The sequence below is a fragment of the Plectropomus leopardus genome, chromosome 7, assembly GCF_026936395.1.
Source record: "Plectropomus leopardus strain MGB_pleo_1.0 chromosome 7, ASM2693639v1, whole genome shotgun sequence".
Lineage (NCBI taxonomy): Eukaryota > Metazoa > Chordata > Actinopteri > Perciformes > Serranidae > Plectropomus > Plectropomus leopardus.
The window spans coordinates 21,946,388-21,958,755 of NC_142182.1; the positions used below are offsets into that span (position 1 = coordinate 21,946,388).

Genomic DNA, 12,368 nt, shown 5'->3' on the forward strand with positions numbered 1-12,368 from the left:
GCTTAATATCATAGAGAACTTTCTAAAGGAAGGATGCCCTGTGCCTTAGCTTACAAACAAGTAATGTATCAATGCTTGTACACATTTTTGCTTGAGCTTTGTCAAAATGTGGTTTCATGTTGTCTTTCATGGAATTTACAAGTGCACCAACTTTCTACCATGAACAGTAGCCTATAGGGATTTATCTTTACCATGCATGTCTGATTTTGTGCAACATGCAATTCAACAAAACCATCTTTTGTGGTAAATGAAACACTTTGAAAAGAAATTTGCTCTTACAATTGCACTTGCTAACCAGCTGCTTGATATTTCATTAATCAAGGCATTAGGTACTATATGCTACAGGACATTGCCTCATGTTTGGTATGCTTTTCTATTGATTTCAAGCAAACAGCTAATACAGAGATTGTTGCTTAAATGTAACAAAGAATTTGCAACTTTTGACCTTAGCTTGGTGTCTGTCTCAAGAGTCTCACGATAACACAATATTAAATCTCATTGTAAAGACTTAAGTCTGAGCAGGTGAGTTTTGTGTTTGTGTGCTCCGACTCCCAGGAGCGCTGTGTGCTGTGTCAGAGGCCCTTCAAATTTCACCTGGGGATCAGTACAAAGCTTTTCAAACACGCAGTACAAAGGCAGTGCTTCTACCAGGCATGATGCATTCCACGTGTAGGACCCGGGACTGCAGTCTCCACAGCCGCCCCACACAGGGAGCTGAACAGCGGGGAGGGCTCTGAGGGAGGTGGGGGGCCTGGGACGCATCACAGATACTGACCCAGCTCCAAATATCTGCACAGCTGGCACACTGTATAGAATATCCATTCTCTCACAAGTCATACCTGATGCTACCTCACTAGTTTTTATTTTACTTTCGTCCGAAGTGTTCCTCCTCCTCATGGTTTATGGAATGTAGTCTCAAGATTAACCACCACACCCCTTTGTGTTTTTTTCAGATACTTTAGACCAGCTTTGGTGGCTGAATTTACTTTATTAAAGACTTTTGTCCAATTATCTGTTCTAAATCAAAACCAGAAAACCTAACGCACATGTTGCCAATTTCAGTGCAGGTTGTACAGTCATGCTGTTAAACATACAGAGATAACAAAATGGCCACTTATTTGACCTGACCACTATGACCAAATAAATTGTTTTCCATCATTTTGCTCCTATTACAGTTGAACAGCGGACAAAATTGAGGGAGCAGATATGCAACTTAAGTGGTTTCCTCTACAAAATATTTTGTGGGCCTGGAGACGCATTTTATGGCACTATCCCAGCGAGTGGTGGGTATCGCATTGCAATAGGTTATAGAGTTGGTTATAGAGTATTTATGTAGTCTTTACTGCAATGGCAAACTAAGTGAACCTTCTCACTTTAAACCTTAACTTTGATGTATGCCTGCCACTTCAGAGGCAAATATACAACAATTTAAAAAATAAACTTTTGCTTTTTTAGTTACTGACTCTTAAGGTCTGACTTTAAAAAGATGAGTCCAAGATTCTGCATTCTTCCTATTTTCCTGATTTGCTGATTTCACCTTATTTCCTCTGATATGACAGGTTTTTGATAATGCAGCCCAGAGACCATTAGATACCCTTTCCGTGTTTATAAAATATGTAATTGGCGTTTTTAAAATTGCTCTTGCCTTACACATACATTCATATTCCAATTTGCCCCACACAATCTTTATAAGTGGTGTTTTTATCAGAGCAGACAAAGAGTCTTTCTTTGTCCAGGCCCAGAACAACAGTCTGCCTGCTTCGCACGACACTCGCTCCTACTGCTGCTGCACCTCGTGGACATCATTTTAAAATCATCACCGGAATCCAATTTGGCTTCGTTAACAGGGACAGGGGCTCTTCTTCACTCGGATTCCTGGGCTTGTTTAATGTGGTCATCTGCCGTCAGCCTGTCAGTAGCATCTTTGTCACTCAAACTCCTGAGCCCCACGTCTCCTGACAGAAGGGCCAGTCATTCTACACTGAAAGGACTTCTTTTTTTTTTCCCTTTTTCTGCCCATTTCCTGTCAAAGGAGAAATTCACGGCACTCTGTCCCCGGCCCGACCTTATGGCTCCCCTCCCTCCCCTCCCTAAAGCAGCCGACCGGTGGACTCAGTCTGGGCTGAATAAGCAGCAGCCTTTATCCCTGGCTCGGCGGACTCAGGTCTGTGTGACCCAAGACCCGTGGGTGCAAGTGTGCAAACATGGAAACATCTGTCCACAGACGTGCTTAATATGCAGGTATATACACACATGTGCACACAATGAAATGCATCAAATCACAATCTATGATTTCGGAGGTTGAAGTATAACTTCCGCCAACAAATTTGATAATCAATTAATCACTTTGAGTAATATTTAAGACAGAAAAGGTCAAAATTCTTTGATTTCAGCTGTTTAAATGTGAATACTTTGGTTTCTTTACCCCTCTATGAAAGTAAACTGAATATCTTTGGGTTGTGACAAATCAAAACATCAGTACTTTCAATGTTCTGAGTGGACACTGATCAGTATGACTGATTAGTAAAGTTATCTCAGTAAGCTTTAAATCTCCATGTATCTGTATTACTAGTTATTGTGTGAGTAGGTTAAAAACAGAAATAGTTTACTTAAAGATTGATTTGTATGATTTTTTTCAGATTCTGTTCAAAGTTGAGTTAAAAATCCCCACTAACAGGGGGATTTCTGTAGAAAAATTGTTGTGAAGTTAACAAGACTCACTTGCATGACCCAAAGAGTTTCTGCGAGAATAATTGTTCTCTTTGCAAGGCTGGGCAGCTAAACTGTTGTTGGCCCACAATCCTCTGGCGTGATGCAGACGGTCTGTGTATCCCGGGTCGGCCTGCACGCACCACACACAGAAACACACAAACACACGCACACATAATTGAGACCCAACATGACACGTCTCACGCAAGCAGTCCAGCATTTTGAAAAACATTCAACAAGCGGCGGCTCTGCAGTCTGAACATATCTAAGAAACAGGAGGAAGGGGGCGGCTCCTCTTGCCAGTGATCATAACTCAAACTGCTCTATAACGGCACAGTGAGACCTGCAGTTTCTGACTTCAAAGACCTCATGAGCATCAGTTTCGTTCACAAGTCCAGGCAAACTGCTACGAAGTGACACTGGGATTTCTGCAAGTAAAATGAAGAAATTGCAGCCAGTTGATCCAATTGAAAGTGTCACTGTGGAGCTAAACCTCAGACCAACCTCCCCCCTGCCTCCTTTAAATCGAAGCTGATGAGACAGGCTCCAGGAGAGGGAACGTACAGCGCGGGACATGACTCTGACTGGTGAATGTAAATACTGCATACCGATACATACATGCAACTGCCCCCCAGAAAAGATTCAAATCAAGATTCACTGTCATTCTGTGAAGTGAATGAACTGCAGGAGGGGAGGTTACTTACCACGAGCTGCACTCTGCCTCCACTCAGAACGTCTGAGCTGATCTCTGGTAAGAAATGCGCACTGAGAATAATAAAAAATGAATAAATAAATAAAAAGCCAAACATTAAAGCCATTAGCACTCTGCATATTTCAAGTCATTCAGCAGTTTCTCCTTTTCAGTTCTATCCAATTACTTCTGACATATCATAAAATAAATACAGATGTCATGTATGATAATCTTAATGTCTATTAGGTAGAGCCTAAATGCTTATTGCCTCTTTTACAAACACTACTTGTGTTTCGATACAGTGGTTATACTGAAGTGTAAGTTTCTTTAAGATACCTAAGCCCCTAATCTTTTTTTTTTTTCAAAAATCAGTACTGCACAAATAATTCAATTTTATCGCTTAAGAATATATTAGCTAATTAAAGGGTAATTTTGGTGTTTTTGAAACGGAACCCTATTTCCCATGTTTTTGTGTCAAAGAAACTAATGGGAACAACAAGTTTTTAAATTTGTCCAGCACTGAGGAAAAGGGTTGCACACACCACCGCAAAACAGACTGCAATGTAATCACTGAGGGCAAGTGTGCCCTGTCAATGTATGTCCACTGTTTTTTTTTGTTTGTTTTTTTGTCACTGACAGGCCTAGATTGTTATTCTTAGTGTCTCAAAACATTATGGAAAGGATTACAACAGAGATAGACCTTTTGTCAAAGAGAAAGATCCTTTTTGTTTAACCAGAAACAGACCCAAAATCACTATTGCCAAACCCACCAAACTCTTTTTAATAAACAATAATTTTATCATAGTAAAACACTCTCCATACAAAGTTGACAAAGACAAAATAAAACTCACAGAAATCATCTCTGTTCATCTTTGTTCTGTTACAAAAATCACCAACTCTGGATTTGTTAAAATAAACCCCAATCCCCCCAGTTAGATGAGAAAATGTGCCTGCTCTAAACACGCTAAAATCACTGTTTATTTAAATGGACCCTGGTGAGGTTGGCAATGTCGATTTTGGGACCGTTTCTAAATAAGCAGAAAGGATCCTATTCTTTGGAAAAAAGCCTATCTCTGCAGGGATCCTTTCCATAATGTTGTCACACTTTGAATAATAATCTGAGCCCATCAGTGGCAAAAACAAGCACTTTTACTGGACGTACATTGATGGTGCACAAATGTAGTATGTCTATATGTATCTTATGTCTACCAGTTAAAATATTAGAATAAAAATTTATTTTTAATTACTTTTTTGGAGGTAACTGAACTTTTTGTGGAAAAAACTGAAATGAAAAAGAACAAGCAAAACATATCTAGAGGAAGTATCTGATAATATATGCTTATAATGATATCAGATAATTAAAAGATCAATTCACACAAATTATAGAAAATATATCACCCCTGGTGGCATCTAGCCATGCAAATAGTTCTAGCTTTATTTGCTGAGGATTTGAGAAATCCGTCTCTAAGATTTCTGCTGCCTCCCCAGTACAACAGAGGTGAATTTTTGAGGCCCATAGTATTGAAATGTTTCATTTTGATAAAACTGAACAGCAAAATGTCTTTCCAGAAACAACGTCTACATACCTTGCTATAAAATCACACAGACAAATAATTCAAAACTTCAACAGATACAAGCAAAACCGATAAATATTACCAAGATAAAATTATCAAATACACCTTTCTTTGGTGATTTCTTTGGCAATTTCAGTTACACAACACACAGCCAACACCATCTTATGCCCCACATTAAGTGCCTCACCTCTCTGAGTCCCTGTCAGACTGAGCAGCCTGGGTATGCAGCCACTGCTGAGCTCGTCCCTGCTTCACTCGCTCCACCTTCTTCGCCTGCCGAAGGCCCAGCTCAGCCTCGCGAACTGCACTCAACAAAAAAAAATCAAATAAACGCCACAGCTGATTATTTTTTCTCCCACTCCTCTTGTCAGTTAGTAACAGTCTTGATGACAATAGTAGCAAAGAATGACTGTGTTGCCTAATCAGCGAATGTTGTGGTGAGGGTGGCATGTTTCTAAATGACAGGAGGTGTAATCGATACTGCAGCGAAGGAGCTGTGTTAACAGATGCTCACCAAAGTACAAGCTCAACAAATAAACAGCTCATGGACCTGATATGTAGCAACATTTGCCATGTTTCACTGTAATTACAGCCAGCCAGGGTTCTCAGCGCTGGGGGATATCAGTGGTCAGAGCTCCAAGCGTTTATGTTTGGGCTTAAGGTGGTGTATTTGTTTGGAGGACTCAGGGGCATTACTATAATATGTTTACATTTTCTGAAAGACAGAAGAGAATCTGCCTTTTTATTTCAACAATTGTGGTTCTTTGTTAAATTTAATCTAAGCAATGTTCCAACAGTTTGTTAAAGGAAGAAATCTGAAAGGCTGCTGATTTATGAGTTATGCTGAAATCCCATAATTATGTTGTAATTCAAAGTAAACATTTATGTTGCGCTGACAGTAATGCTGCCGTAGATGGGTGTAAACTGATAATGAATTTTGACAGCCCAATGCTGGAACTAATGATGCATTTATTTAAGCCATTTACTCGCCTTTGCTGGGTTGTAAAAGGGGAGAAAAAAGCTTTACAGTTTTCATGGGTTAATTGAGGAGCTGCACTAAAAATGTCAAGTGATAGATGCTTCCCCCCCAGGGCAGCAAAGGGCAGGAAATGGCTACTCGCACTTCCCAAAGCTGAAAATGCACAGGGAGGGACAGGACACAGGCTATCCAGTAAAACACTCTAAGAAATATGTTTTCTAAACAGCAACTTGCTCATATACTGAACTTAATTTAGCACTCCAAACAAAGAGTTCTCTGCTGCCCTCATTCAATGTCATAGAATCCTATGATGAGATCAAAAGTTGCAAGAAAGACAGACAGTGAATTTGACATCCACAAAAGTGAATGTATGAATACTGGAATGTGGCAATCATATGTTTAGTGTGATACAAGATGAGCACTATGAAAAGTGTTCCCATTTATGTAGCTCCAGTAGCATGGGGGGGTTCTCCTCTCTCTTTTCCCCTCTAAATCCCCCTCCTGACCCCATCCAACCTCCTGAATCCCCCTCTAGTACTCCTCCAGGACATCAGGAGGGGGCCTGTAGGAGTCATGCCTGTTAAGAGAGGCTCTTAAGCACATTAAGCGATCTCGTCTCTACTGAGGAAAGGGCGAGCTCAGGCTTAATATCCAAGAGCTAGGGAGGAGGAAGATGGGGGTTTTGGCCCCACAGCAAACCAGAGCTGAAGGAGAGACACAATGATTTGGAGCTTCCTCCTTTCCAACCTGACAGCAAAGACAAACAACGCGAGATCAGGACCAGTGCAGACCCCAGAAACAGTGAAACGGTGCCATGACTGAGTTGTGTGGTTGTAAGGGAATACACTGGACACTTCTGGTTAAAGTCATTGCTGAGATATGGGGGCAAGAATCACAAGCAGTCAGACAAACTAACTGTAAACAAACCAAAAAAATGTAGCTATATTATCCAAAACAATTTCTCTTAAGTAAAACAGAGAATGAGCATACCTGTGATGTTAACCATAAATTTGCTTTGCATAGTAAGACTGTGTACATTTACAACTAAAGTAAGAATGGCAAATCAGCAAGTGAGGTAACTCAAGTTTTAAAGGGACAGTTCACCCCAAAGTAAAAATAAAAAAATAAACATATTTTTTCCTCTCACCTGTAATGCTGTTTGTCAATCCAGATTGTTTTGGTGAGAGTTGCTGAGTGTTGGAGATATCAGCTGTGGAGATGTCTGCCTTATTTCCAATATTATGGAACTAAATGGCACTCTGTGGTGCTCAAAGCGCCAAAGACAATCATTTGAAAAACTCAGCAGCAATGTCTCCTTCTAGAAATCATGATCCACACAGACTTTTTTGTGAGCAGCTTCATGTAGGAACTATTTTCTTTCTACCAAACTACACTCGCCAACCATATCACTCCTCAGAAAGAAGCCTGCATCTTTCATGGATGAGAGGTAATGGTGTCCTCTTCAGCTCAAATGAAAGAAATTGTTCCTAAACAAAACTGCTCACAAGAAGGTCTGTGAATTATCTTGAACAACAGGGTTATGATTTATGGAAACAGACATTGCTGTTGCGTTTTTTAGAATTTAAGCGTCACAAGCCAATGGTGTCCTCTTCAGCTGAAATGAAAGAAATTGTTCCTAAACAAAAGTGCTCACAACAAGGTCTGTGAATTATCTTGAACAACAAGGTTATGATTTATGGAAACAGACATTGCTGTTGCGTTTTTTAGAATTTAAGCGTCACAAGCCAAGTGCCACCATTATATTGGAAAGAAGGCAGACATCTTTCAACTAATATCTAAATAACTCAGCAACTCACATCAAAACAGCCTGTTCTGATAAATTACACCTCAGCTCAGAGGGAAAATATGTATGTTAGATTTTTGGGATGAACTGTCTATTTAAGGTCTGCTTAAACTAAAACAAACTGATGTGACATGTCGTCTAACCATGTGTAAAGCCAAAAGAGTTTGTGTAATTCAGAAGGAGAGACCAAAAAGCCCACAGTTGTTAGCCACATTTACACTGCCTGTTAATTGCAAAGCCCTATAGCACAATCTCTATGTAAAAGTGGCTATAGAAAGAGAGGAGACGCAAGAGATCTAACAAATTGGGAACACACATCTTGATTGGACAGTGTCTTCTTAAAAGCATTGTAGTGTTATACTCAGTTGTATAATCAAAAGTGACAGAAGTGGTTTGTAAAGAATGAAAAAGGGAGCCTAAAAGAGAAGTTCAAACCACACCTATTTTCCCCCCTCTGCGCACCTGGCCAATCTGGAGAGTTAAAAACAAAAATTGTTGTGCGTCCCCAAATTTGCTGACTAAGGAGTTTGATATCCTGTTAGATGACTATTCTTTAAACTATATACTATACTATTCTACGGACAGTCTGACACAATCCTGATTCGATTCATACTGAGGTCTTTACCATTACCATTTGCTCTCTCTTGGAAATAAGTTTCACAGAGCTTTTGGTCTGTTTAAACTTCAATAGAAAGGGCAGTGCACACCTTCAAAAATTATGGGACAAGTGCACAGGAGAAAAAACACTTGCAGGTAAAAGAAGAGGGGTCCTGCACACGGTCGTGTACTTGCAAAAAAAAACAATTTTAATAAATACTTAGTACAACGTTTTGGTCCAATGGACCCAAGTACAGGATGATTTGTTTAAACTAAAAACACTTGCAACTTCGCTTGCTATATGAAGCCTAAACCTGCTCTAAAGAGCATTAGATTTGTCTTTAGACTCTCTCTGACAGACTTGAAATTTACCCCATAAGACTTAAAAACAGCTAAGCTAAGGCTAGCCTTACCTTGTTTTGTGTTGCGTCATTAAAACCTTTTTAGGAGCCCTGTTTTCATGGCATATGCCTTCTGGGAGAGGAATCAGAGCATGTCTGAAATTTAAGGATCCTAACACTGTTTAAGTTAGGTGTCTGTCTCTGTGAGTGACTGCTGCGCAACTGTGCCTTGGCTCTGTGTGTCTCTACCTTAAGTGTGCCACTGCATCTCAAACATATACTATGAGGAGAGAGCTCCACTGCCTGAGATAAATAGAAGCGGTGAGATGAAATTGAATGCATATGAATGGTGGTAAATACTCTGACATAAAGTTATTTTGGATGATGGATGATAAACAAGATGATTGTGTTTCACTTGGACTTTGTAGATGACTTGAAGTGTGAAATTGAGTTAAGTGCTCAGGAGGTAGGGGTTCCAAGCTGAAATAAAAATATATACCCTCGTGTCCCTCTGACATGAGGACGGATGTTTGGTGGGGTTGGATCGCAGTTTTGATGGTTTGACGGGTATGTGTGCCTTGGGGGGTGTTGAGTGGAAGGCGTTGGTAGAGAGTAAGAGGAGAAACACTTGGAGGCATACAACATCTTCACCATCTGCAGCACCCAGACACTTGATGATAAAAACCATGAATAAAAAAAAAGAAAAGAAGAAGGGAAGGAAAGTGTATTTCTGTTTTTTGCCTTAAAAAGAAAATGTCTTGTGGCTCTGCTCCATTCTCTCCCTCTCTATCTTCCTCTCTGGGTATGTAAGCTGATACCCATTTCAAGTGGGTTACTCATGTCCAGCACATCCACACAAAGAGCCCGGATAAAATAAACACGCCGCGTCGGATATCTTGGAAAGAATCTGTCATGGGTTTGGGGCTAATCACCTCCAGAAGGGGCTTGACTCAAAGCCTGAAACGTTAGCCCCTGTCAGGGAGCGCTGGCTGGGCCGGGCTGGCTTGCTAGTCCCCGGGCACTGGGGATGGATCCTGAAGAGGGGGTGCTTCCCACAGGTCAGGACCAGGGGAGCAAGAGGGGAGGCTGGCTTGGGCCCGTTTAAAGAGACCCACGACACGCCGCCTCTGCTGCCGCCACAGCCTTACAGTCACCAGCGGCAGGAGTCGTCTTCTTCAGAATCGAGCTGACTGGAGTTGCGCATTTAACAGGAACGGTCTCAGCTGAATTAGAAAACTGATCAAGAGGTGCGTGATGATCTAACCAGTGACCCCCGTTTCTCTATCAGCTGATGTAGCTGCTTCACTTCATTGCTCGAGAACACTTCTCCCGTTTGATGAATTATCAAGACAAGGGTGGAGAGGAGAGATAAGGTTATTGGAAAGAAACAGAGCTGGAAATATTGTTGTAACGTAATAGGTCATTTGGATGGAACCAGTCCTCAACTGCCAGTTGGCTGAGAGCTTATCCACAGCTATATTGTGTTCAGACACGATTTCAGTGTCAGTAATCACAGTGTTGGAAAGTTGACATAATACACCTGCAGTTCAAAATAAACAGTTGATAACATAATGATGCTGTCATACTCAAACTCAGTTTTTTATGTTACAGATGAGTTATCCGACAAAGAGTTATTATTGGGAATAAAATCATCTGCCAATTCTGATCTGATTCTGATCGTATCTACTGCCAAAGATAAGTTTGGTCATCATTGTCTAATGAAAGTGTAAGTTTGGCAATTCACTAGCTGCTGACAAAAATAAAAAAAATATAGAATCTTAAGAATCTTTGAAAACAATTAATTAAGTTGTTGCTTGATCTTTGTCTGCACAGCAGTAAATCAGTTTTAGGGAAAACAAGGCGACTCCTTCTCAACTATTTAACAAACAAATTACTAAAGCGGTCCACCCAAAAAGAGATAAAGTGGAACAAAAAACATCTCAAAGTTGAAGGTACGATTTGTTCCTTTTTTTCTAAACTGTATCATAAAATGACGAACATGCTGGATTTCTCCATAACTAATTAAGGGGTATTTCATGCTTATGGCAGCATTGGACTTGGACCAGAGTCACTTCACTGCCTGCTGGCAAATGCTGTCGCGTCCCTCTGACTGCTGGATGACCGCGAGCATCGTGCTCTTTGGATGTGAGGCCTTGACCCCGGTGGGTGGGGGTGGCGTCAGGGAGCGGAGGAAAGATGGAGACAGGCATGATAAAAGCCAACTTCTCCCGTGTCCTCCCTGCTGCCCTCCCTTCAGCTCTTCCCTCCCTTTTAAGTCCGGCTGTGGCCGTCACAGTGCCAAATAGTCTCTCCAGCTCGGGGCAGGAGGCCACAGAAGGAAAGATGGAGGGAGAAATTTGCGTCTTCCCAGACTATCCAACTACTTTACACCAGTCTACCTGTTCACCCTTTTAAAGACTGTTTTACTATCTATAACAATAAAAAGTAAGCCTTAAGGAAGTAATGCATGTTTGTACAAAGTTGTGGGTTTTTTGTTGTTGATGTTGTTTTTTTTGTTAAGTCTGGGATCGGCAAAGTACCTTAAACTTCTCTGTGGGTGCACCTACCTTTTACAAAAATTCAGGTTTCATACTTGGGTTTTATTTTTGTACGTGCTGTTTTGGCAACAACTTCTCTTCAGGATAAAAACAAAAATGTGTGATCGCTAACTGCTAATGTTTTTTATTGTACAGAAACATAGCAGTCTTTCAGACTTCACTGCAATGATATCACTGTGTTGCTAATCTTGGAACCTATCAGTTGTTGGACAATTAAAGGCCTTTACATACCAAGTCTGTATCTTTCATCTGATATTGTCGCAAAAATGAGGACGACCTAACCTAACTAATTTCTTAAATAACGTTAACATACTGGCTGTTTGTCCATCAATTAAGTTTTTGAAACAAGTTTGATTTTCTGCATTTTTTTCAGATCTGTCAAAAGCCTTTAGAAAGTTTTTTTGACAAAGAAGTAGTTGAAAAAATGTGATACAACCTGCAGGACAAGGTGGACAGGGGGCAAGCAAGAAAAAGAAGTGAAATTATAATGAATGTCTTTCTTGATATCTTCCGCAACAAATAGAAAGTAACATTAGCCAAAACAGAAATGCTTACGGCAGAGTGCAATTTAACAGCCACATGGGATTATTTAATTACTCAGGTAGCCGCAGTGCCATGTGCAAGATGCAGTCAGAGATTGGGGACAGCTAGGGAGGGAACTCCAGTGGAGAGAATCAAGGGAGAAAATGTGTCTCTCCATTTTGCCTCATATTGCAAATTTTCACAACAATTAAATGTATAAACTCATCCACACTTGGTATGCAAAGGCCTTTAGCTTTTGGGGGCAACAGTCAATATTTTGGGAGTCCTGGCATAACCAGTGGTTGTTCACACTCAAACTAGCAATTTAGGACAGTCCATACGAAATTTCAGCTAATCTCTATAAATAGATATATGGATATGAATGCAGATAAATAAGTTTAAAAAACTAATAAAGAGTGAATAATTGTCAGACTATTGCTGATGGGATGCACCAAATGAGTTTATGAATTGCTTATGTACTAAGGGGATAAGATATTTCCTATCTTTGAAACTTAAGGTAAGATAGGACAAGTAATTAGGATATTTTTTTTTAATTGAGGCCCTTTTCTGTAGATGTTCATGTCAGACTAAGT

General features: G+C 40.4%; 1 protein-coding gene across 1 annotated transcript in view; it reads right to left on the reverse strand.

Moving 5' to 3' along the window:
- The window catches only part of lrriq1 (leucine-rich repeats and IQ motif containing 1), a 50,235-nt gene that overhangs the window by 6,900 nt on the left and 30,967 nt on the right, over positions 1–12,368 (reverse strand). The window contains exons 23-25 of the mRNA XM_042496379.2: positions 5,162–5,276; positions 3,414–3,474; positions 2,722–2,842 (exon numbers count right to left, since the gene is read on the reverse strand). Coding sequence (XP_042352313.2) covers positions 2,722–2,842; positions 3,414–3,474; positions 5,162–5,276 — 297 coding nt within the window. The remainder of the gene's footprint in view (positions 1–2,721; positions 2,843–3,413; positions 3,475–5,161; positions 5,277–12,368) is intronic.